Source organism: Suillus bovinus (genome assembly GCF_016758785.1).
Source record: "Suillus bovinus strain UH-Sbo-P2 chromosome Unknown EDB93scaffold_6, whole genome shotgun sequence".
Taxonomy (NCBI): domain Eukaryota; kingdom Fungi; phylum Basidiomycota; class Agaricomycetes; order Boletales; family Suillaceae; genus Suillus; species Suillus bovinus.
This window is the reverse complement of record NW_024542062.1, coordinates 1-23,428: the sequence shown is the minus strand read 5'-3', so window position 1 is coordinate 23,428 and position 23,428 is coordinate 1. Positions and strand designations below refer to the sequence as shown.

The 23,428-nt window shown below is 49.6% G+C and overlaps 9 protein-coding genes across 9 annotated transcripts; 5 read left to right on the top strand and 4 right to left on the bottom strand.

Moving 5' to 3' along the window:
- Window positions 1–950: 950 nt before the first annotated feature.
- EDB93DRAFT_1078027 (uncharacterized protein) lies at window positions 951–1,578 on the top strand (the record flags this gene model as incomplete). Its single annotated transcript, XM_041445356.1, has 4 exons — window positions 951–1,119; window positions 1,187–1,260; window positions 1,310–1,448; window positions 1,508–1,578. The coding sequence occupies 4 exons, from the start codon at window positions 951–953 to the stop codon at window positions 1,576–1,578; spliced, it is 453 nt and encodes a 150-aa protein (XP_041311604.1).
- Window positions 1,579–1,793: 215 nt separating this feature from the next.
- Window positions 1,794–3,716, top strand: EDB93DRAFT_730644 (uncharacterized protein). The gene is made up of 9 exons (XM_041457253.1): window positions 1,794–2,310; window positions 2,362–2,414; window positions 2,467–2,483; window positions 2,533–2,854; window positions 2,909–2,926; window positions 2,980–3,055; window positions 3,107–3,262; window positions 3,319–3,529; window positions 3,583–3,716. Exons 1-8 carry the CDS (start codon window positions 1,901–1,903, stop codon window positions 3,362–3,364), a joined length of 1,098 nt encoding a protein of 365 aa, XP_041311603.1. The 5' UTR covers window positions 1,794–1,900; the 3' UTR covers window positions 3,365–3,529; window positions 3,583–3,716.
- Window positions 3,717–3,907: 191 nt separating this feature from the next.
- Window positions 3,908–5,933, bottom strand: EDB93DRAFT_1300379 (aquaporin-like protein; the record flags this gene model as incomplete). The annotated part of the gene is given in 11 exon segments (XM_041454673.1): window positions 3,908–3,916; window positions 3,944–4,113; window positions 4,172–4,339; window positions 4,394–4,428; window positions 4,477–4,571; window positions 4,630–4,767; window positions 4,824–4,899; window positions 4,948–5,092; window positions 5,112–5,201; window positions 5,261–5,288; window positions 5,345–5,933. 11 exon segments carry the CDS (start codon window positions 5,462–5,464, stop codon window positions 3,908–3,910), a joined length of 1,074 nt encoding a protein of 357 aa, XP_041311602.1. The 5' UTR covers window positions 5,465–5,933.
- A 1,594-nt stretch (window positions 5,934–7,527) lies between these two features.
- Window positions 7,528–11,309, top strand: EDB93DRAFT_1121821 (uncharacterized protein). Its single transcript, XM_041448570.1, has 16 exons — window positions 7,528–7,639; window positions 7,816–7,874; window positions 7,929–8,106; window positions 8,162–8,384; window positions 8,483–8,802; window positions 8,855–8,931; window positions 8,983–9,202; window positions 9,319–9,459; window positions 9,519–9,998; window positions 10,070–10,138; window positions 10,197–10,314; window positions 10,367–10,542; window positions 10,592–10,694; window positions 10,746–10,781; window positions 10,833–10,961; window positions 11,024–11,309. The coding sequence occupies exons 2-16, from the start codon at window positions 7,816–7,818 to the stop codon at window positions 11,137–11,139; spliced, it is 2,445 nt and encodes an 814-aa protein (XP_041311601.1). The 5' UTR covers window positions 7,528–7,639; the 3' UTR covers window positions 11,140–11,309.
- EDB93DRAFT_1199455 (uncharacterized protein) lies at window positions 11,310–15,068 on the bottom strand. The gene is made up of 4 exons (XM_041450922.1): window positions 14,618–15,068; window positions 13,804–14,552; window positions 13,684–13,748; window positions 11,310–13,630 (listed from the first exon to the last, which is right to left on the bottom strand). Exons 1-4 carry the CDS (start codon window positions 14,983–14,985, stop codon window positions 11,399–11,401), a joined length of 3,414 nt encoding a protein of 1,137 aa, XP_041311600.1. The 5' UTR covers window positions 14,986–15,068; the 3' UTR covers window positions 11,310–11,398.
- A 178-nt stretch (window positions 15,069–15,246) lies between these two features.
- Window positions 15,247–15,840, bottom strand: EDB93DRAFT_1055977 (uncharacterized protein; the record flags this gene model as incomplete). The annotated part of the gene is made up of 1 exon (XM_041444755.1): window positions 15,247–15,840. A coding segment is annotated over one exon (594 nt), but the record flags the coding sequence as incomplete, so codon positions are not given.
- A 132-nt stretch (window positions 15,841–15,972) lies between these two features.
- EDB93DRAFT_1040144 (uncharacterized protein) lies at window positions 15,973–16,446 on the bottom strand (the record flags this gene model as incomplete). The annotated part of the gene is made up of 1 exon (XM_041444544.1): window positions 15,973–16,446. A coding segment is annotated over one exon (474 nt), but the record flags the coding sequence as incomplete, so codon positions are not given.
- A 1,389-nt stretch (window positions 16,447–17,835) lies between these two features.
- EDB93DRAFT_1238250 (uncharacterized protein) lies at window positions 17,836–19,602 on the top strand (the record flags this gene model as incomplete). The annotated part of the gene is made up of 11 exons (XM_041451524.1): window positions 17,836–17,991; window positions 18,043–18,211; window positions 18,259–18,295; window positions 18,347–18,543; window positions 18,594–18,736; window positions 18,785–18,825; window positions 18,891–19,033; window positions 19,084–19,238; window positions 19,290–19,341; window positions 19,399–19,496; window positions 19,534–19,602. 11 exons carry the CDS (start codon window positions 17,836–17,838, stop codon window positions 19,600–19,602), a joined length of 1,260 nt encoding a protein of 419 aa, XP_041311597.1.
- Window positions 19,603–21,037: 1,435 nt separating this feature from the next.
- On the top strand, window positions 21,038–23,037 carry EDB93DRAFT_1238249 (ATP-utilizing phosphoenolpyruvate carboxykinase; the record flags this gene model as incomplete). The annotated part of the gene is made up of 7 exons (XM_041451523.1): window positions 21,038–21,128; window positions 21,179–21,436; window positions 21,488–21,570; window positions 21,622–21,687; window positions 21,735–22,465; window positions 22,517–22,601; window positions 22,654–23,037. The coding sequence occupies 7 exons, from the start codon at window positions 21,038–21,040 to the stop codon at window positions 23,035–23,037; spliced, it is 1,698 nt and encodes a 565-aa protein (XP_041311596.1).
- Between the last annotated feature and the right edge of the window lie 391 nt (window positions 23,038–23,428).

Here is a 23,428-nt window from a genome sequence, read left to right as displayed (position 1 = left end):
GGGCAGGATGCGTGACGGTCCAGGCCAGGGACAGATATCGAGACAAATATGCCTTCGTTTATACCCGTCCCTACACACAGTTGCTGTACAGAAATGTGAGTACTAGATATGACTTCAGCGGGGTTACATTAGCCTAGGCAGCGCTGAGATAGTACTGACGAGTGCTGCAAAATGTAAAAGTTATGAGCGCGGGAACCGATGATGCATCCGCGATTACGGTTCTAACTTCTCAGGCTCCCTTCGAACATGCTGCGGTATGTATCGGCATTTGAATCAAAGTGGCGGAGATTAGTGCGAATTTGTACAGCAATAAGGAGTGGTCCTGTTCTTTTGTGATAAGTGCATTGGATAGGGTAGTACACGCCAGAAGCAAGTAAACTTGCTGTGGCCGGTGTTTCAAAGTCCCTCGCGACCACGGTGGTCTCGACCGCGCATAAAAAAGTCACGAAAGCACTTACAGGCAACTGGAGGCTGGGGCGGTCCAGACCCATTACAACCACTCTTCGGCAGGTCCAATATTATCAGGTCCAACTTGGGAGTTGACAGAATGTTCAGATTTGATTCAAGCCAAGTTGACATTTCGGATCCAAGCCTGACATATTTCTTCAGAGACAAAAAGTTGAAGGAGAACGGTGGCTAGGCCTCTCCGAGTGCATCGTTTAATGTCTTTACCAGAGACTTCTCCTTGGTGCTGTCCCATAGCCTAGTGGAATGACTGTCGCGTTTAAGTTAGACGAACATTCGACTTCGAAGTTCGGTGACAGTATACGTACCGTCCCAAATGGTCATCGTGATTTTTCTCAGGGACCTTCATGCTAAGTTTATGTACTACTCGTGTAACTCAGAACAAGTAAGGGGCATGCTCAGGACAGCTTCCGAAACCCGCTGAATCCGAATACGGTCTGCTACGCAATGTAGGCTGCTCCGGTCGCACATCATACTCTTTCAAAATGACCATTCCCCAGATAAAATCTATCGGGAAAACGACTTCCAAGCATACCGTTCGTCAGCTCAAATTTATCATCCCCGGAGCTGCAATCACATATGCGTTCAACACCCATCGCGTTTTTTTAGATTTGTTGACCAGACAAGATGTAGAGGGTCCAGTGGGGAAGGTGAGTCACGATCGACAGATTTCTCAATAAATATTTACGGTTGATCAGGCTGTTTGCCTTTGCTTCCACAGGCTTTGGAGGACTTGTGATCATACTTTTCCTCTATGTTCTCCTGGTACCGTGGATATACGGCCTCGAACCAGACGTCAGTCATTTCTAGTACCATTTCAGCAGCATAACTGATAACGTCTCAGTATCGGTCTTGGCGAGACTCTGGAATACTCTCTTCTGTCATCCCAATCTTGACCACTGCTATCTTAGTTGGCTGGTCACTTCTGTCCTTTACCCTTGGAAGGTGGTCTAATTTGGGATACCTAGAAGGAGTAGTAGGGGGTAAGTTCACGAACATCAATCTGTCAGATGATATCCGTGATCTCGGTTTTGCATTTCAGCATCAGGCTTGTATGCACTCACGTTTGGACTATTAGGTCTTCTTCCCGCACCAAAGATTCGCCGCTCATGACTAAGTAAGTACTGTCATTATCGAGCTGTCTGAGAGTTCAAATGTTTAAGCACTTCAGCAGGTTATATCATGATTCCCTCGCGATGAATCAATCATCCACATGGACCTTACGTTACTAATTTATGGACTGTCAATCTGTGTATATAATGTTGCAATGTAGTGAAAGTTGTAGGCCGGGTCCTTTCATGAGTGAGATGATGTGTCACATATACCCCGTACGGTCGGAATATCGTAATTCTGAGCGACCGGACTACATGTGGACTGATTTATAAGGACCTGCGTTGATACATAACTTCCGATGTGACGCAATTAACAGCTCACCATGTTCCCCAATACCTTTACCCAGATCGTCCTTCGTGAACGTCCTGTCGCTGACATTCTCCCAGACACGTTCGAGTCCAAGACGAAGGCGTTCGACGAACTCCATGTCGGCCAGAATCAAGCTCTAGTTCAAGTCACGTACCTTTCACTGGACCCTGCCATGCGTGGGTGGATCAGAGACACGCGAAGTTATCTCCCACCAGTGAAAATTGGGGAAGTGATGCGCTCGGGTGGGCTTGGTGTCGTAGTGAGCGTAGGCGAGGGGAGCAAGTTCCGAAAGGGAGACCTGGTCTATGGAATGTTTGGTGCGTCTGCGCGAACTTTGGTTCTTTTTCCCAGCCTCGTCCTCATGCTATGTGCAGGATGGACAGAGTATGCAGTTGCGAATGACAAGTCAATGGAGAAAATCTCGTAGGACTTTACTTCTGCATCGGTATTATGTATTTATACCACGAATCACAGGCCACCTCCGGGAGCGACCTCCTTGGACTTTTTGAACACTCTGGGCATGACAGGTCTGACTTCTCACTTTCCATACGTGTTAGCACGTCTGATGTTCACTAACAGGCATGACCGCATACTTTGTCCGTTCCGTTCCTGCCGCCATGTCACAACGCACTGATAAAGTTACAGGGCCTTCACCACGTCGGTCAGCTGAAAGCTGGTGAAACACTAGTAGTATCTGGTGCTGCTGGTGCAGTCGGTTCCCTCGTCTGCCAGCTCGGAAAGAAGGCCGGCGCACGTGTGATTGGCATCGCAGGTACACCGGACAAATGCTCCTGGCTCGAGGGCGACTTGGGCGTAGACAAAGCGCTCAACTACAAGAGCCCTACTTTCCGTCAAGATTTTGTGGAGGCTGTTGGGTATTTGGACGTGTACTTTGACAACGTCGGAGGCGAGATACTTGAATTAGCACTCTCGAGGTTGAATCGACATGCGAGGATTGTTTTGTGTGGTCCGTGACATCATCTCTACAGCTGCGATGACTTGTATTGACGTGAAAACGTAGGGGGTATATCCGCCTATAGTGAGCGTTTTCACAAAACCTATACGTTCGGAGGCTCATCATTCGTGTACTAGACGATCCACAACCGAAAGGTATCAAGGGGCATCTGAACATAGTCTCACAACGTGCCAAAATGCAAGGTTTCGTCGTGTACGTGCTAGTGGGGGCCATAAATTACTACATCACTGACTTCCTTCATAGTTTCGATTATGCCGAGCAGTACGCGGTGGCCGTCAAGGAGATAGCAGCTGGACTTGCTGATGGATCGATCAAAAGCAAGTTTCACATCGTCGAAGGTCTTCAAAATGCTCCGAGCGCGCTGCCTATGCTCTACTCTGGGGCGAATGTAGGAAAGCTGTGCGTGTCTCTGGCCTTTTCCTCGTTTTGCACTAAATGCTGATACGGTGATACAGAGTTGTTAAAGTTTCGGATGAGCCTTCTATCAGTTCGAAGCTGTAGATTCTTGGGATTCCTCCGTTTGAGACCCTGTTTTACATTTTACGCTCGGCTACAGAGGTGAACCAAACTATCTATAGGATAGGCTAATTTTATTAGTATTTGTTGGTATCTTGTATACTGGTACTAGCGCCCGGAATTGCAGTTGTCCTGCCACTACTCGCTAAGGTGCATCAACTTGAAGAATACCCACCGTTATGTGACTCAACAAAATTTGATAGATATGCTAGGCGTAGCAACAGACTAACTTGATAGACACGAACTTTCTGATAGGCGCAGGTTTCGGCAGTTTCATTGCACACCTGATCCCACACTGCGCGTTGCACTAGCATCTGAAACCCGGATATCTCAAAAACCCGATCCCAACAGACCCCCAAGACCTTTCACGGCAAACATCACGGACTAGGCAGTGTATCTTGGACTCCACGCTTGGCAAAACTTTACAAGACTTCGAAATTGATCATTGGTCATACAAAAACAAGGGCATCATCATGTACGTCTTGTAGATTAATACGTACACGCGTCGTTCCCTCGGAGCCTCGTTGCTCATCCACTCTAAACACGGCCTTCAGACACTTCCACACTCTCGATCCGACTATCTCGCTCCTTTTCCCCCACGTCTGACTCGTCGAGTGATTCCGATCGGTCGCGTCGTGGGTTAAGCCCTTCGAGGTACCCGTATGGTGCGAGTTTATTGTCTTCGCAGTACTGTTTGTGAGCGCGGAGAAAAGGAATGTGGTGTGGTGTAAGCGCTGCAGTAGGAGAGGCCGTCAGTCACTACTGTGTGTCGTGTAAAGAGAGAATACTCACTCCGCGTTGCAGATCCCAAGAACAGCTCATACACCGTAGCGGAGAGAAGCGTGGCGGGGATATTCGTCAGCGCAGCGATAGCTGCGTAAGTCCCTCCCGAGGCTTGCGATCCCCATATGGTCATAGCCATGAGACGGCCACCGACGTCACGGGCGGTGTTGGCGGCGACTGGAACGGAAAGTCAGATCAAGAAAAAATGAGGACGTGCGGTTCGGGGCTTACTTGCGGTAGGTGAGTACCCCCAGACTGCAACGGCGCTGGGGAGAGCGTTAAAAATTAACAGAGGACAGGATCATGATACGTACTATGCCATACCGACGATCCAAGGTGCGGCTGCTGGTGGGATCATCTGGTTGGTGGGGTCAAGGGAACCCCAAATGACTAGGCCGATGAGGAAGTCCTACAAAACGATCGTTAGAGAAGATAATTTCGGCTCGGGTATAAATGAATATATTCACAGTAACAAATTCATTGAGAAACACGCGGGCCAGGTTCGTTCCAGGGGCGACGTATAAACCGAATACGCCGGCTGGCCCACTGCTGGAAAACATCACGCTCTCGTATAAGCCTTTTTCAATCAAAACGTTCTCCGCAACCTTTGGAGAGTAAGACCGCGGAATATTGAGCATCTTTCCGACGGTATTCTACGTACCTCAAGCAAATCTTTCCATTCGGCATAGACGATGAAGCACGTGATGTAACCTGCCAGGATCTGTGCTGCGATATATCTAATAAATGCATCAGCGATGATGAAGAGCACGGTGATTACCACGAACCTGGCCGCTTTGCGCGCAGGAAAGTCTCGGAAGATAACAGATGAGATCGTGACGGCTGGATTGAAGTGGCCCCCCGACGTCGTAGCACAAAGTGAGACGGCGAATACGACGCCCATGGAGTAGGCGAAGCCAACCGTGTATAACGCTGTGGGGTCATCGTGAACAAATTGTTGAGCAAAAGGGTGGAGACTTACATCCTAATCCATTGGTCCCGGTGAGACTTCCCACAACAAATGCAGCAGTGGCTCCCAGACCTGGATAGGAAACGGGGATCGTGAGTGGGGGGAGCTGATCGCTAATCAAACGAACAGACCCGCGTAGACGTAAAGAAACACCCCCAGCTGCATGAAGTAGATCAGTCAGAATATATCATAAAAAATCAGGAATCAGGATATACCATTTCTGCAACGATTTCCATGAGCCAGTGGGCCTCCTTCTTGTGTTTGAGCCTCTCCCAAGAGGTCATCCAACGAGGCTTTGGGGCGATGTCACTCAGATGAATTTTTGGGTGGGACATGACTGTTAGAGGGGACGAAGGTTTAGAGAAGGAGGGGGAGGAACTTTTAGAGGGCCTTTTATTGGCGGGGGAGAACCCATGAGGCGAATACTACCGTTCCAGGTGGAGACTGTCCAGACTCAGAAATGAGAGAAGACACATTTAGCACTTGAAATCAAGCGCCCGATGCAACGCAATGTAGCAGGCTGTCAATCGATCAATGATCTGACCGAGTATGATTTGTTCGGCTATGATCGTCATACTAGTATGCTCGCAGATTCCGCGCGAGTCTGAATCGCTTCTTCCGAGGAAGACTTCTTGCGAGATGAGTCGCGATGGACTGTCTTGATGGAGTCGGGTCAGCTGCAGTAGCCAGCAGCCATATTTATGCATATGTTTCACGGGGTAGATCCGTATTATAATAAGAATAGGATTCAAAAATTTGGAAAGAGCTAATAACGGATATATCGTCTGATAATCAGTGTCCTGGATACCCCTCATCCGGAACGAGGACCGATTCCTCTCCAGCCTCCACTCGACGCCGTATGACGGGTCACGGTACTATACGTGGCATATTTAGTAGACTCTTCATCACCATGACACTGTCTAACAACGGGTGTTCCTGGCCGTGTGATGACTTCTAAAAACGTTGAATACGACCTCGGGGCAGTCAAGGCCCGCGTGCATACTAGGCCAATCATCAGACAATTCGATATTCGATGACGAACCGGAATATCATAATGTCCAGCAGAATTTGTAGAAACTCTATTGCCAACTAGTGAGCAACGAAACGTCCATGAGCAGTGGCAACCGCTACTTGAACTTTCCGCTGTAGCCCAACAGGAATTTGTTCTACCGTGTATAATCCGACCCTGCCTCGGCGACAAATACCTTCGGGTACGGAATGACAAGTGACACTCGCGAAACACACACAAATCTGAAAGTTTCCCTGGACGGGCTCGTTCTTTTCAAAGTTAAGAAGCACGCAAATAGATTTCCTTGAACAATTCTTATCTCCTAGGCAAGAGCTCATCTTCCTTCTGTCACGTGATCCTTCGAATATGTGATCCCAGTTTGCGTTTATACGGACAATGGCATAGCGGAGGTGTACTGTACTACTCCGCTGCCAGAGTTACTCATGTCCTGGGACTCCCCGTATCTTTCGCTTCCGATGGCCCACCATGTCGAAACCCACCCATCAGTTTCTTCTCTCGTCGACAGGCAAAGTGCTTCCCGTCTTCTGGGACAACCTCACGCCATGAGGCCGATTCGAAGCGTCATTTAAGCAACATAAGTTCTATATATGTTTGTGCCATTACAGCATGTCTTGCATTTGTTCTGGGCAAGCGGTCGCTTAGACGCTTATGGTGCAACTCTGGTGCTGCAGTTCATCCCTTCTATTCAGAAGCTGACGCTTTAACATAGGTTGGGGTAGATGATATTTCTACGGGATTTTGGGTGCAAGTTTCAAGTTGGCCGATGACCAGCTGCAGGAGCTCCAATGAATCAATCCACTGACGGTTTTTTGATAGATCGCCTCTCTGCGGTTCCGTCCCACGCTATTCGGTCAGGGATAATGGTCAGGGAGTCACATACACCCTAGAGCCCATGCTGCGGACGCCTCTCGTTTCCCAATTCCCCTCGGTGTTCGGACACAAGACAGCCCGGCGCTGTGACAACTCGACCAGTACAATTTCTCCTCTCCATAAATGTTTCTAAGCTCTGTCATGTCGAAGAAGAGATCGCGTCACGATGGATCAAAATAGTTTCACTCAGCGAGCCGGAATGGACTCTGGTGCAGGGCGTTGTGTGCATGACTCTTGTTCTAGAGCTGAATCGTGGTAAGGACCCCAGGACCGATATTCAAACTCCGTGTATGCTGTGTTTGAGGCGAGAGAGATGATCATCGAGGAGCAACGAGTGTGTTTCGAGACGGAAACGGACGGTTGATTGAAGAAATAGAGAATGCTGTGGTATGGGCAGGGTCCATCCAAGTGATTTTAAGATTTTTTAGATTTTTACAAGATCAGGGTATCCGGGGAACATGATTTAGATATTTCCCGCGGGTGTATTGGGTTTCAAGGATATTGACTCTTGAACTGACTGACGACTCACCGTCGACGCCGTTTCCGACGTTGAAGCCTCTGGGTTAGCTTGTTTTTTTCTCCTGCAACCCCAGCTTCAAGACAGCAGCTGGTACTTTTTTCTTCTTTCACTTTTCTTTTTCTAAACAAAACAAGCAGAGCTTAAGCTTAGGTTTTAACTCACAGTGGGCAAGCGGCTTTTAGTCGCGTCCTCGTCGTAGCCTATCTGTCTGCTGCATTTCATTACTTGTGTTCACTTTATTTCATTACTTTTCAACGGATTCACAGATGGCAACTACCGCTCGCCAACCTAAGCCAAGAGGGAAGGGAATGGCAGATCCTCCTCGGTATGTCCCATCACACTACTAACCTCATACTTCCGTTAACCTTGCTCCATTCAGTCGTCCTGCTTGGCAGACTGGTGCAAGGCCAAATTCTACGTTATCACCCACCAACAATTCGGCTCGGCTCCCTCCTTCAGCTAATCAGGGGGGCTTCCCTCCACTAGGTGCTCAGACTAATGGCTCTCGCATTCATGACCCCACTCAGGACCGTCTTCATATTCTTTCTGGTCTCACCGTGTGTTTCCATTCTTGTTCCTCCACCAATTCCTTCACTCACAGTCGTATTTTAGGGCACAACTATCACCTTGACCACCAAAACCGCTCAGCGCTATGAGGGTGTCATTTCGTCTACTGCTAGTGAGGGTGACACTGCCGGTATCACCCTCAAGGACGTCAAGGAGATTTCAAAGCCTGGCGCGCCGCTCAAGGAGTCATTCTTCATCCCTTCCTCTAATATCGACACCTGGCAGTCTGGTCCTGCTGACGCTAAGATACCGATTCCAAACGGTGACTGTGAGTACATCGCATTGGCTTCTTGCTCCTCCACAGGAACCTGATCCAATAACCCCGAATATCTGATGATGTTGATCTCCATACTTGCTGTGGAATAGCTTTCAGAACAGATGCAGATATCAGCAAGAACAAGTTAGTCCGTGAACGGGAACTCCAAGCATGGCAACCAATTGCATCTGCTGCTGCTAGCTCTCCACCTCCGGCGGATATGCATCATGAAGGTCTCGGGGATGAAGTTACCTTTGGCCTGGGCTCGGGCGCTAACACATCTTGGGATCAATTCGCGGCTAACGAACAAATGTTTGGCGTCAGGACTACTTTTGACGAGGAGGTTTACACCACTAAGTTGGATCGGACGGCTGCTGACTATAAAGAGAGGGAGCGCAAGGCTCAGCGCATTGCTAGCGAAATATTGAATGTATGTTTGTGGCGTTAAGGTTTATTTTAGTGCGAGCTAATTTTTCTGATAGGGCGCCGTAAATAATCCTCATGTAGCAGAGGAAAGGAATTTGAATGTTGACGATAGCGGTGTGAACGAGGAAGACAAGTGCGTCCACTCGGTGTCAGGTCTGCATTTATCTGATGGCATTGCTTCTAGATTCGGTGCTGTTGTCCGAGGGCAGAATGCTTATGTTCCGCCAGGCGCTCGCAAACTCCAGGTCACTGGACCAGCCTCGGGAACAAGCCCTCCTCCAAAAGATGTTCCTAAAGTATCTATCAATGGCCCCGACGGTGCCCCTGTTGCTGCAAAGGACGCGGCGCCTGTTGCTGTCAAGTCCCCTTCTCCTGCGCCATCAACATCATCGGCTTCTAATAAGGTATGCAACCCCTTACGATCTTGATCTATCTGTTTCAATCCGAATTATTGTGCTACGACGTTTACCCTTGATTGGTTGAGACTGATGGATTGCTGACGATCACTTTTTGATGATAGCCCCCGGCGGATCCATTGCCGGCGTTCCGTGACTTTGTGACGAACGAGAGACAGCGCTTGACACAAAAGAAGCAGGCGCTCGTCAAGAGTGAGATGGACAAACGGAAGGCTGAGCTACTGAAATTCAGCCAGACGTTCAAGGTCAGTGTTGTGGTATTTTCTCTCTCCATTCCTGGTTTCACTCATTGAGTTCCATCTAGTTGAACAAGCCCATTCCGGATGATCTGGTTCCTATTCTTGCCAAGGATGAAGAGAAACAGCGACAAATTAGGGAGAAGGCCTCGGTGGATGCTGCCTCGACCACCGCTCGTGCCATCGGTATCACCGCTGCTCTCAATACCTCCCCTAGCGTGTCTCGCATGCCGACCTCCACTTCTAACAAGATTGTTCCTGCTACTGCGAAGCCTACTCCTGCTCCGCCTGCCATTCCAAAGGCGCCCGTCGCTGGTACCTCTGCCTCTGTTGTCAAACCCGTCGCTACGAAGCCCAGTGAACTCGGCAAGAAGAACGCGGTCAATATGTACATACAACCCATCCCCCCGTTCAAAGGCGCGAAGCGCTCGACTACACCATTGCCTGGCCCGGCGACTCACACGAACGGCGTTGCCGTGCCCACGTCGCCCACCACCACCGCAAACAGGCTCAATGCTAACGCCTCGTCGTTCAGGCCCAACCCAAAGGCAAATACTTTCTCTCCTGTAATATTGAATGCTGGATTTCGGATGTGTTACTAACTGGTCTGCGTGATTAGGGTCCTACGTCTCCGATTCCGAGTTCTACATCAGCCTCTGCGTCACCGAAGGCTAAGCCTGCTGAAACGGTGAATCAATCATCCGAATTGTGAATTTTGATCGTGGATTAACCCAGCTCTCTCTTAGTCTCCTCCCACTCCCAATCCATTCTTTGGCACCAAGATTATGAAGAAAGGAGCGGTTCATATCAAGGATGATTTCAATCCATTCAAGCATAACAAAGTTGTGGAGGCGAACCAAATTAGTGCGTGCTGCACCCTCTTGCTGAGGATGCAATCTGATGCCCCCCCCTGTAGCTGCTATCTGGCCTTATAGTGGCAAGCGCTACATGCATATGTTCCCTCCCCTGCAACACCAATCGCCTCAGCAACCCGTCCACATCGCGCCACCCGGTCCACCGCCCGTCTCACACCCTGTATACGAAGACAGTGGCGAACAACGTGTTTATTACTACCCATACTACCCTGGACAGGTGTGCATGTCCCTATTTCCCGTGGGAATTTTTCTGAAATCTCGCTCAGCCCATGATGCCTGGCATGGCTCCTCCACCACCTGGTGCATATGTATCAACACCGTTCATGCAACCAATGGTGTACCCACCAGGCATTCCACCGAACGGCCAACGTGAGTCTAGGTCCCAAATTTAGGTGAATAGTAGCTCATGATACCCCACAGCCATGTATGCTGCATCGCCTATGCCTCAGATGCCTCGTGTGTATCCATCTTGGTTTCTCTGACTTTTGGCTGACCTCTTCGGGATAGCGCCACAATACATGCAACCACCACCTGGCACGTACCCTCCGCCACCCAACGGTGCTGGCCCACGCCCATCGATGCCACCTACTCCCATCCCCTCTCACGCGCACGCATACTATCACCAAAGCCCACAACGTGCGTGTTGATCTAATTTTGAAATTTATTGTGATTGACGATGGTTCCTTTCATTCTTGCAGTACAACATGCCGTCCCTTACCCTATGATGATGCCGCCTGCAGGACCGAATGGTCCTCCCCACCCATACGAAGCTGGCCCGGCTCCTCCACAGATGGGTGGTGTGGGCCATGTATGATCGAGTGACGGGTAGCATGGTATCCGCATCTTTTCTCCTCGTTATCTGTTGTCCGCTGTCTTCACGCAGTTATGTCATTGTTGTTGTGTTTCATAGTTCAGATGTCATTCCTCTGGGCGCATGTTGTAGCTATCAATCTCTGGCATTAATTGACGGTGTGGACTGAAAACTGAGTGCCCGAGGGAGACGTTGCAAAGGGTATGTATACAGAACGCGAGCAAATAGCTAAACTATGAACATAAGTCAAGTGAGGTGTCATTTACTTGGTGTACACTGAAAGCTCGATCTTTTTTAGTAGTCCCTTGAGCGTGTTGCTACTACGGTTGCAGTGGTGCTGCAGCCAACCCTCCATTTCATGTCTTATATCACTAAGCTCCTCGCACAGGGGCAACTTGCCATCTGGACGCACGAGGCAAGGATTAAGCAAGAGATCGAATAACCTTGTCCATAAGTCATTCTGCCAGTAGCGCTTGAACGGCGTCGTGACCTTGTAAGGGGATTGGGGGGTGATGGATGATGTTTCAATGTATTTGCCGAACAGCATGCAGTAGATGATGCCAGCGAGACCAAAGTAGTCGGTCTGGTATGTCCATGGTCGGTGCTCCCTCAGCTCAAAACAATCTCGTGCATCTGCTGGCCAGTCACCAACGAACTGTTGGTTGTGAGGAAAGAGGGACGTGTCGAGCGTTCGTCCGAAATCAATGATCCTGACGCCCTTGTACTTCCAGCCGTTTTCACCCGAGGGCTGGTATATACTAGAGAGGGAAGCACCACCTAGAACGTCTTCGAGGCGTAGGAGGCAGTTGTCAATCTTGAGATCGCCATGGATGAACCCTGCGCTGTGCATTCCTTCGAGGAAGCGCATGATTTCGATCGTGAAGAACATGACAAGGAGTTCATCGAGACACGCCCCTTGCTGCGAGATGCCAGCGGTGCCAGCACGGTTGACGATGTCGAGCAGGGTGCCTTGCGGGCATAACTGCATAAGGAGGTGGCTTTCGTCGCGATACGCGTAGAGAGCATAAGGTAGAACGAGGGAACGGCGGAGTGGCTCAGGGAGCGTGCGGTGGATTCTACGTAGGACGTGGAATTCCCATAGGTTTCGAGGCTTCACGACTTTCAGAGCAAGCATAGAAGAACCGTCCTCCTCATCGTCCTCATCCAAATCCTCGTCTTCGTCATCTTCGTTCTTGGACGAAACATCTCGAGCTGCAAAAACTGATCCAAAGCCCCCTTCACCTAGTTTATCCACCACTTTCAGTCTCTTTCCCTCCAAGGCGACAATAAACGCATCGTCATCGAACCCCTTGGAGCTCGAGCCGCTCCCTCGCCTGCTCTTCTTGGCCGTGAACTTTCGTAGATCCTCGAGTATGCCTGAGTCCTGCCCTCGCAGGTCGTGGAAATCATCGTCTCCAGGTAAGAGGGAAAGCAGTGTGGACATAATGGCAGGGTCGAAAGGATTGCAGGGGTTCGATGGTCTGAAGGTAGACACTACGGCCAGAGCGTCTGAGAGACTGAGAGTCCCTGTGCGCTCTTCGATCACTTCTAGGTCTGCTGGCTGGTATTGCGGGACCGATCCTGGACGGTCATAAGAAGCGAACGATGAGTCCGATTCTTCCCCATCGTGCACATATCCTCGTTCACGTTCGTCTTCCTCTCGCAGCTCTGCTGCGAGTCGTTCTGCAGCCTCAACTGCACCATTTTCATGCGGCGTGGGGAATCCGCGAGTGCTAAACTCAAAGGTACGTTCCGTGATGGGCGTCATCACGTTTATCCTGCCGAAGCGACCTCCAAGAGGCTGCAGTTGCTCCTCCTCGTATTCTTCTTCGAACTGATCACTGATGCTTGAAGATGAGGAGAAGGGTACATCAGGTTCTCCCTCAATATAGCCATCTTCAAAAGGTTCGTCACTCGAGGAAAAGTTTTGCTGAGGATCGTCTGCGGGATCACTGGATTCATCGGTATACGTATCAGACGCTGGCGTCCTTGGTGCGTGAGGAGCCTCATGTTCCACCTGGTTCTCAGACATGCCAATAGTACCGGTATCCACAAACGGCCTGAACGTGCCCGGCTTCGGGGTGAAAACGTGTCCTGCGTTCTCACTACCATCATGTGATGATGGCGGGCGACTGAAGACCTTGAAAGGCGTTTTAGAGTCCACGAATGCAACGAATGGCGCCGCCTCCGGTTTAGAACCAGGAGGTTGAAACATGCTTGCATTCTCATTCAGGGGGCTAGCCTTCGCTCCCTGTGAGTTGGGTCGGGTGAGAGGTTCTTTCTGAGATACGGGAGTGAAAACGCGCGAGAATACACTGGCTTTGGCATTGACGTTGTCATTCTCTCTCCTCGCATTTTCTTCGGAGATGGCTTTGAGGGTGGTAGGAGGTTTAAAAGAGGCTGCAGGAGTGCTGTCCTTCGTTGTGAGAGCTCGGCGACCAATGTCAGGAGTAACAAATGATTGTTTTGGGGGTTCGTCCATGAAAGGTTTGAACTACCAGCAGATTTAGCATTGAATGGAGGACGACAGTCTTTTATTTTAAGCACCTTTACAGCAGGGGTGCTATTCTCCTTGCGGTTCGCGTTCTCGTCGACGAAGGGTTTGAATGCACCTGTCATGCATAAAAATACAAATGAGCCCTAAAAACTTAATGAATTTTAGCTTACCCGGTGTCTTAGCATTCTCATCCTCCACTTGGACAACAGGCGGTGACTGTCTTGTTGCAGCTACCATGGGTTCAATCCTCTTCACCGGCGCATGCTTACTCCCAGGCATCATCCGTTTCACAGTCTTATCCGGGGAGTTATACATTCCAAACACATCTGCCAGCGCCTCTTTCGTATTGATCGTGACTGTTGGCTCTCCCAATGTGACAACGCTCTTGCGCTTCCCGTACCCCATATTCTGTGTGCTCCGTGTGCCGTCATCGTTGAAGTTCACTCGGACGGTCTCGCGTGCCTCTGAAGGTGGGGGTGGGCCCCATTTCTTGTTGAGAAGTCCCATGGAGCGGGCGCGCACTTCAGCAACGCTGTATTCAATGCCGTCTCCAGTGAAAAGCAGTGAGAGATTGAAGCGCAGCTTCTCTGGGCGCCTCCCTGGGACAGGAGGAGCAAGCATCGGGGCATAGCGGCTATGGGCTCTAGGGCTCGATGCGGAAGTTTGCGGGGTGCTAGATTTAGAGGATGATGATTTGTTCGAAGTACCTGAGGACGAAGCAGGTGGTGGATTGTGGTTCTTCAGGGGATTACGGCGGAGGGCATCGATTTCTTGGGAACCACTGGGTCGGAAGGTGATGGGTGTAGGCTTAGATGACGAAGGGCTGCCTTGGAAATCGCGATAACGTTTCTTCAACCTCTCGATTGGACGAGCGTTACGCGTGATCCCGATACGGAAGACCTTGTCCGCCTCGGTGTGTCTGGATCATGCAGATGAATGATTCACCCAACCCGCACTTGGCCGCCAGGCATACAAGCTACTCACCTTCCCTCCTTGTCCAGTGCCCCAGCATATTCCTCATAAAGCAGTGCGTATATGCACCCAATGTCATGCTTTACGAGATATGAGTAAATTATAGTCGGTCTCTCGACTTGCTTCGCATATGCAGACCAGAGTTTCAGGTATCTGAGATCGCCCTTGTACCTCAAATCATCTTTGAACCGTCTGGTGGTCTCTTCAAGTAGCTCGACAAGACCAGATGTCATGTCATCTGCAGAATACTGCTGTGCGGTCCATTTGACAAAGTCATCGTAGGCAGCAAGCGGATCTTCGTCTTCCTGGAGGGCCTCAGCGATGCTAGCACGATATTCTTCTTTTTCTTGATCAAGCTGGGCATTGCGAGCGGGCGCCATTGCGATTTGATGACGATGATCGTATGCGGCGCAGACAGCGCGTCCTGCAGAACCTTTGTTGAAGTATGTTTATGTCCCCGAAGTTCGAACGCGACGCGTCGGGATCACGTGGCACAAAAGCTGGCTCTTCAACAAGGGGGCGCATAGCGATAGTTATACACCATGAAGACAGTGAGTGCATGGCCCGGGGAACCGAGTGAGCTACTACTGCATGTATTACACTTCGAATCTCGTAGGTAACCCGTATTAAGACAGCGTTGGATCCTTCATCAGATGCCCCAACACCCCTCCCTCAATACTCGTCTCCCATAACTCCACCTTTGCCCGTTCGATCTCTCCAACAATTTGTCGGCGACGTTCCCTTGCGCGCTGAAGAATATCTTCTTTATTAACTGCCTTGAAGCTGGCGCGCCGAGGAATGACGGGAGTTGGTTCATGCATGGATTGGACCGACAACGCGCGAGATATTTGAGAAACTGGCGGCAGGTGCGTCAATGGCGAGAAACGGGATGGAGCAGTTTGAGCATATGGCGTGAGTACTTCCGGTGAGATGTCTATGGGTGAGAGAGCATGCGGAGGAACAGTAGGTTTTGCAGCAAACTGCAACAACATTTTGGCAGCAGCCACTGAATCTACGTCATTCGCGTGAAATAAGTGAGCATATTCAGCCATCGAACTACCTTGAGATAATGCACCTTGGTCATTACACACGGGTGGGGTAAGAGCCCCATCAGACGAATTGGTGGATGTGATTGGAGAATGAACGAGCGCAGGAACCGGGGAAAATGCATTGTATGTGACTGATGGTGGAACAGAAATAGCAAGAAGTGCAGGATCAATGGTGCAGTCGGGAATTATATGCTGAAAGGTATTGGTAGGTGTAGGTGATACAAGAGATGGTGACAACGTGCGCCTGGAGGGTTCAGATGCGCGGATGGATGACTGGGGAGAAGATGATGGTACCTGATCGACATCAAGCGGAGATGGCTCAGAAGCAGCCTTGATCGACTCCACAAGCTGCATAATTAGATGCCTCGCACGTTCCCGCTCCCATGTAGCGTGATATGCCTCAGGGCCCTCACCTTCAGGAAAGGGGTAAGGCACGTCCCACTCCACTGCACCAGCAGGGACGCTTGTAAGTTTGCGGCGCTTCAGCGGGGGTGCAGCCGTCGTTGCGCGCTCACTGCATGAGCGCGAAGATGGGCGATCATGAGCAGATGGTGGTTGTGTGGACGTAGCTGGAGAGTTGCTCAGGAGTTTCACGATGCTTGATAACACAGGATATATATTTTTCTGTCTGATGAGGGAGCTGATGTCCTCTCCATTGACTGAAGTGAGTTGACTTGGATCGATATGAGGCAGGTGCGTTAGATCAGACTCCTCTATAATGATAGGGTTAGAAGGCGTGGACCCCCGGATTGTTTGTTGTGGAAGGCTGGTCGGCTTCACGTTTCCGACGAGGCCAGCTATGCCTAATAACGCTTCCTGGTTTCGCAAGAAATTGGAAGGTAGTGGTTCGTCTGGGCCAGGGAACGGTATTGGCGGGGGTGCAGGGCGGGGAGTTGCTGGTTGCGATTTTGTGGATTTCCGCTTTCCCGTGGCCCTGGAAGAGGAGCGAGATGTCGAAAAAGGTACCGATGAGGCAACACGAGGCGATTGCGTCAGGTGCGCTTGTAAGTTGTTTTGCATTAGCACCGCATGCGAGGGAGGAGGCTCGCAAGTGCTAAAGCTGCCGAACGGCAAGGCTAGTAGGTCGGCTGGTAGTTCAGAACATGACATATGGGAACCAGGAAGTGCAATGGCCCCCACATTTTGTGTTATGCCTGTGCCCCTCTCTTGGGCTGCTTGGGCAGGAACCGCCGGTGACCTACCTCGAACTGGAGATGGAGGCGGTGAGCCAAAGAGAGAGTCCTCATCATCTTCGTCCATGCTGCAACTTGAAGGCTGTGAGCTATTGGCTATAGAATTTATGGAGAGTGACACCTTAAAAAAGCTATTTTGTGTGTTTCTCGATGAATGTTTGATTACTCCAGATGACAGAAATCGAACACGATTTCGAAGTTATGACTTGATCGGAAACGCGATTTGAGTCAATGAGACAGAACTTCGAGTCAGAAAAGTTCGCTCACAAGCATGATATCGGTTTTAAAGTAGAAGAAATAAACAGCTAAGCAATGTCGAGTTCGCCCGTCGATGCCGATGGCTAGAACGTCAAAGTAGAGTTGATCGAAGGTGCACTGGAAAGAATTTGGTGAGCGTTGAGTCAAACATCACCAAATATAAGTATTAAATTTATAGATATCAATCACGTGGTGCTGTATTCGGAGTTCGTCTATAGCTTAGTACGTGACAGAAGTCCTTCTCTTTGCAGCGTTTGCCTACGTCCTCAACAAAGGAAAAGTAAGGTTAACTTGATTATTATTAAACGAATGTCTAACCTACTATAGTCTTGAGACAAAGTCCACCCGTCAGTAGACGATGTGCGGTCTTTTCCGTCACATGGCAGGCGTCTTGAGCTGCGCTAGAAGTCTGCTTGTCTCATGTTGTATAAATGATGCATGCACTACACCCCATGACCAGCGAAATGCAACACCTTGTTCCGGACAAACATAAAGCCCCTCGGGCCGTTTTGTTCTTACCCTGATAGTGTCTTGTGAGTCACCCCGTGCCCTTACCACCTCCAAGTCTGATGTGATTCACCGAGGATACTCCTTCAATATCTCCTTGATTTCGTAAATGGTCCACCTGATCACTCTATAAGCATGAGCATCCCATATCACAAGAAGTATATAAGCCCGAGGTTACTTCAAGTTGTTCATCATTACAGATTCTTACATTCCCCACATCATTATGCAGAGCACTTCGTGGCCAGAGCGATTTGTTGACTTGAAACGCCAGATAGTCGAGGCTACGCCCGACTATGAGAAGCGTCTCACAGAGTCTTGGAAGGATCTCCTCGGAGAGCTCGACAAGCGTACCGCCGATATTGCGCAAGCTGGCCCGGATGTGAGCACCATCTTGTCTCCTTGATTTTACGCAACCTGATCAAGTGCATAGTATATCCCTCAAGTCCGGTATGACGACCTTGATAAGCTCTCCGCCGAGGAAATCGATATTATTCGGCGCAAAGGCACCGTCATCATCAAGGATGTTGTCAATGACGATGAAGCCCGAGCGTGGAAGACTGCACTTGATGACTTTGTCAAAGCTAATCCCCATGTTAAAGGTATTGAGTAAAAACTCCGGACAATACGTTATTGATGCGGCAAACAGGCTTCCCTGAGCAAGACAAACAATTCTTCATGCTGTAGTAAGCATGTTTTTCTAATCATTCTGAAAGATGTTCCAATTACTCTCCTAGCTGGACACGTCCACAAGTGCAAGCTCGCGCACACCCAAATGTCCTCAAAGCTTCCGCATGGCTAAACAAGCAGTACCATGTTAAGTCAGGCAAGCTACTCGAGGGCGTCGACCTCAATGTTCCCCTTGTATATGCCGACCGATTCCGTATTCGCCATCCTGGCCCAGGATGGGACAGGTTCCCCCCTCACGTCGATGGTGCGTTCCACGACACAATTTAATTATCGAGAAATCTGAGCGTATGCAAGGTGGTGCAATTGAGCGCTGGGAAGATGAAAGCTTCCGTAAATGCTACGCTGATATTCTCAGTGGCAACTGGCGCGCGCACGACCCATATGAACTCGAGGGTCGTCTGGATGCCCGGAGCTCGTTATATGGTAGACCGGGACAAGTAGGTATCCCCTCTGTCCTTTTAACTACCTAATCTTTGTTATTTCAGGCGACTATATTCAGGTCCTTCCAAGGTTGGTTGGCAATGAGGTTTGTATTCCACGAAATTTCGGGTCCCCATTCACACAGCAAAATTGACATGGTCATAATTCCAGTGAGGCCGCTCCAACACAGGGAACGCTCCGGGTATTCCCTGATCTCATGCTCTCAAACGCATACACTATTCTCCGCCCGTTCTTCCGCCCCACCGTCCCGCTCGACTCGGAGGACATCCTCAAGCCAGAAAATTGGGTGTTTGGCACGTCTACTTATTTAAACGGCATTGACTTAAGCTGACTTCATCGGAAGACATCTCAACCCCTGATTTCCCTGGTATTTTAATTTTTGCAGACGGATTCTCTGGTCCGCGTCCGACGCCAGAACTGCACCCGCACCTCAGGCTTGAGAAGACAATGACCTCTGTGCCGAAGGTCAACCCGGGAGATATGGTTTTCTGGCACTGCGTAGGTTTTCCTTCCGTTATATATTATTTTTCATGTGAGCAAAATCCACAGGATGTCGTGCACTCGGTTGAGGAAGAGCACACCGGTCAAGAAGATTCGGCAGGTACGTTCTGCGTTTCTTGGTTTGTGGATCACACCAACGCAAATCGTTTTATGTTAGTGATGTACATCGGCGCGGTGCCACAGACACCCATGAATACCGAGTACGTGAAGAAACAGGCAGAGACGTTCCTCGCGGGCATCAATCCTCCCGACTTTGTTAAAGACCAGCCGAACACCACATACGTTGGCTTAGGCATTCGACGCGGATGTGAAAGAACCTATTGCGCGAATTGCGATGGGACTACCAATTCAAGTTGCGTAAATATCACTGTCCTAACATGAGTCAGATAGATATTTCTGTAAGATTGTTGTTCAATACCAATACACATGAGAAGGTTATAACTGGGGACGTGAAATAGAAAAGAAATCGAGTGTGGGAAAGTTCAAAGACCCGAAACATCGAAAACCTTATAGCGTGTTGTCTTGATCTTCCATAGTTGTCGACTTGTCTTCTATTTATTAACAAGTCCTTGGATCTGTCGCTGATGTTCCTGCTCTTATCCGTATTGAACTAGTGCGAGTTCTGATTCCACCGTGTCTTTGTCTTTTCTGCACAATTGCAATGTGCTGTGCTCTGTTGCTGAGTGCTGTAGAGTCGACTTCTGGTCCAGCGCGCGTTCCGACTATCGACGGTTGGTATAATTCTCGACAGACGTTTCGGCCCATGTATGCAACATCAAGCTCGGCCGTGATTGGCTGACGTTCGTGAATGCGAGATTTGATGGCTCTTGATTTCTTCGGCCTTTGGAGATGAATCTTGCTACGACACGGCAGAAAACGGGTTCAAACTCGTCCCAACGCATGAGACACATTCAAACTTAAGATTCGGAACACTCGTTCTAGCCGTCTGCAACGTTCACGTGTACAATATGGTGCAAAACGGCCAGCCAACCAGCGTGCGTACCAAGCAACATCATTCGAAATGTACACTAACGGACCCCTTTCAGACTTTCCAACTCAGCTTGCGAGCCATGAAGGTCCTAGACCCTTCTGACGAACCTATCGAAGAACGATTCATTCCCATCCTCTCCACAACCTCTGTTGACATGTCGAAAGATGATTTGGTCATTGCAGGATTATCTACATTCGACGTCGCGATCAGCCCCACCAAAAAACTCAAGGTCGCGAACGGACGGAATCACAAAGAAGGGAAAGGGAAAAAATGGACTGACCGTCTCCTCCGTTTCACGACTCACCTGATCATATTAAGCACTCAAAAATTCACAGAAATACAGAAAAAAGGTGCTTTGATTTCACCGTTCTCTTGTATTTGTAGCACTCGCCTCCATCTAGCGACTTATCTGAACTGTTCTGTATAATACTAGCCCATCTGTAACACTAATCTATTCGTCTACCAAGCGACCGTAGTGGGCTCTGCCGCAAGCGGCCTTTCGCGTTATCGTATAAGCTAGCAGCCATCGGGAGATTATGGGATGAAGTTCCGGCAATGGCTCGTCGTTGGTATAAAATCCTCCAAAAACTCGAGTTTCGTATACCGTTTCAACCGCCATCATCTTATTAATATTCGTGTTCGTGATTCGCATCGTAGGTAAGTCCTTGCCACTGTTACCATCAATGCCAACCCCATGAGTCTTTTCATGCGGGGTACCGGGCTTCCAATCATGCTCGAATCATCGTCATCGCCATTTATCGTTTTGACTTTTGTTGACCAACTTCATCAGACTCTGTCAACCACAATGGTTCATCCCCACCAGACACCCTACGTTACACCCCACATCTTGCACAAAAATTACGCTCAGGCTTTTGATAATGAATTCCATAGTAACCGTAAGTGCACCCAACTGCTATACCTCCTATTTACTCAATGTTTCAAACAGTCATCGGCCGTGACCTCGAGTATTTCTCGCATGCAGGGTTTGACATGGATAGGATCCAGCTGAAGCGTAATGCTCCTATAGCCCAGCTTTATGAAGATGCCATCCGCAATGAGGGCGCAATTATTTCCTCATCCGGCGCACTCATCAACTTCTCTGGTAAGAAGACCGGTAGAAGTCCTAAAGACAAGCGAATCGTCTATGAGGAGACAAGCAAGGATGATATATGGTGGGGCTCCGTGAATATCAAGATGGACGAACGTGAGTTTACTCCGTTGGACACCCGTTCCTTGTCTCAGTAGTTGTTTCCAGACACGTTTGAGATCAACCGCGAACGTGCCATCGACTATCTGAATACGCGTGACAATGTCTACGTCTTCGATGGTTTTGCTGGTGTAAGACCATGTGTTTCAACTACATGGGCTTGCACTGCTCACTGTTTTTAGTGGGATCCCAAATACCGTATCAAAGTCCGGGTCATTTGTGCCCGTGCATATCATGCTCTCTTCATGGTATGTAGCTACAATCACACGTATTTCATCTTCTGACACCCTGGAAGAACAACATGTTGATCCGCCCGACCGAGGAAGAGCTCGCAAGTTTTGGCGAGCCCGACTTCATTATCTACAATGCCGGTCAGTTCCCCGCGAACCGCTTCACAAAGGGCATGTCTTCCACCACGTCGGTGGAAATTAACTTCAAGCGCATGGAAATGGTCATCCTCGGCACTGAGTACGCCGGCGAGATGAAGAAAGGTGTCTTTTCCGTCATGCACTATCTTCAACCCGTGAAGTTTGGCCAGCTCTCCCTCCACTCGTCTGCCAATGTCGGAATGGAGAAGGGCGACGTTACCCTGTTCTTCGGTCTTTCCGGAACTGGAAAGACCACTCTCTCCGCTGATCCAAACCGCCTACTCATTGGTGATGATGAACACGTATGGTCGGACACTGGGGTGTTCAATATCGAAGGAGGATGCTATGCCAAGTGCATCAACCTGTCGAGCGAGAAGGAGCCAGAGATATTCAACGCCATTCGTTTTGGCTCCATTCTGGAGAACGTTGTATACAATCCTTTATCGCGCATACCGGATTATGACGATGTTGGCATCACGGAGAACACACGCTGCGCATATCCAATTGAATACATTCCAAACGCCAAAATCCCATGCATGGTGGACAAACAACCGAGCAACATTATCATGTTGACGTGTGACGCATTCGGTGTCCTTCCCCCTGTCAGTAAACTTTCCCCAGAGCAAGCGAGCTACCATTTCCTTGCTGGTTACACTTCGTGAGTGTATTTTTGCTTCTGTCAGCGCTACTCGCTAAGTCGTGCTTGAAGGAAAACTCCTGGGACAGAGGATGGTGTCCTTGAACCTATCCCGACATTCTCGACCTGCTACAGTGCACCATTCATTGTGTTACACGTGGGTCTTCATCTCCTCCTAAGAACTCCTGAGCTAAGCCTTACCGTATCAGCCTGGACGCTATGCAGAAATGCTGGCCGAGCGCATGTCCAAACATAACGTGTCCTGCTGGTTAATCAACACGGGCTGGACAGGTGGTAAGTTCGGCACCGGCAAGCGCTGCCCACTCAAATACACGCGCCGCATCGTCGATGCCGTACACTCTGGCGAGCTTCTCGATAGCGAGTATGAGACCTTTGGCGGCTTCGGGCTCCAGATTCCTACTGCGGTAGAGGGTGTTCCTCGCGAAGTTCTCAACCCGCGTATGGCCTGGGCAGACAAGGAGGCTTTTGAACGTGAGGTTCGCAAGCTTGCGGGCATGTTCCAAAAGGCGTTTAAGTTGTACGAAAGCGATGTGCAAGAAAGCGTGAGGTTGGCGGGCCCACGGGTGGACTAGAGACTAGGAGTAGAATCAGAGTTGCTTATAATTTATCATATACAAGCAGTCCGCTCGCCTGCGGACGGGATGGTTGATTTGTTATAGCAACAAACAATTGTAAGCAATGTCCGCGGTCTCTTTTTCCTCATTGGACGCGGACCACAACGATCTGATATCACGATGATTGCGTACTTACTCTCGATATTGCAGTGTATAGTTTCCCATGCGCAAAAACGTCTGTTCGAAGGTCGGGCACTGGACGTTGCAGTGTTAGGCCCTGCGACCCATTGAATGTCGTCGCGTATGCGGCCCGCAGTGGAAACTGTCTGCGGTTGACAGTCCAATTCGATCGTGAAGAACTGAAAGCGAAAATTATCCATGGAAGACAGTGAATTTCGCCTGTTGCAGG

Bases quoted from the DNA above. Each gene is read 5' to 3' on its own strand.
- EDB93DRAFT_730644 (XM_041457253.1), top strand. From the start codon at position 1,901: ATGTTCCCCAATACCTTTACCCAGATCGTCCTTCGTGAACGTCCTGTC. The intron at 2,311-2,361 runs GTAGGACTTTAC...CACGAATCACAG, and splicing joins AAGTCAATGGAGAAAATCTC to GCCACCTCCGGGAGCGACCT. The intron at 3,263-3,318 runs GTGCGTGTCTCT...ACGGTGATACAG, and splicing joins GGGGCGAATGTAGGAAAGCT to AGTTGTTAAAGTTTCGGATG.
- EDB93DRAFT_1121821 (XM_041448570.1), top strand. From the start codon at position 7,816: ATGGCAACTACCGCTCGCCAACCTAAGCCAAGAGGGAAGGGAATGGCA. The intron at 10,139-10,196 runs GTGAATCAATCA...GCTCTCTCTTAG, and splicing joins AGGCTAAGCCTGCTGAAACG to TCTCCTCCCACTCCCAATCC. The intron at 10,695-10,745 runs GTGAGTCTAGGT...GATACCCCACAG, and splicing joins CATTCCACCGAACGGCCAAC to CCATGTATGCTGCATCGCCT.
- EDB93DRAFT_1199455 (XM_041450922.1), bottom strand. From the start codon at position 14,985: ATGGCGCCCGCTCGCAATGCCCAGCTTGATCAAGAAAAAGAAGAATAT. The intron at 13,749-13,803 runs GTAAGCTAAAAT...TATGCATGACAG, and splicing joins TGAGAATGCTAAGACACCGG to GTGCATTCAAACCCTTCGTC. The intron at 13,631-13,683 runs GTGCTTAAAATA...ATCTGCTGGTAG, and splicing joins ATAGCACCCCTGCTGTAAAG to TTCAAACCTTTCATGGACGA.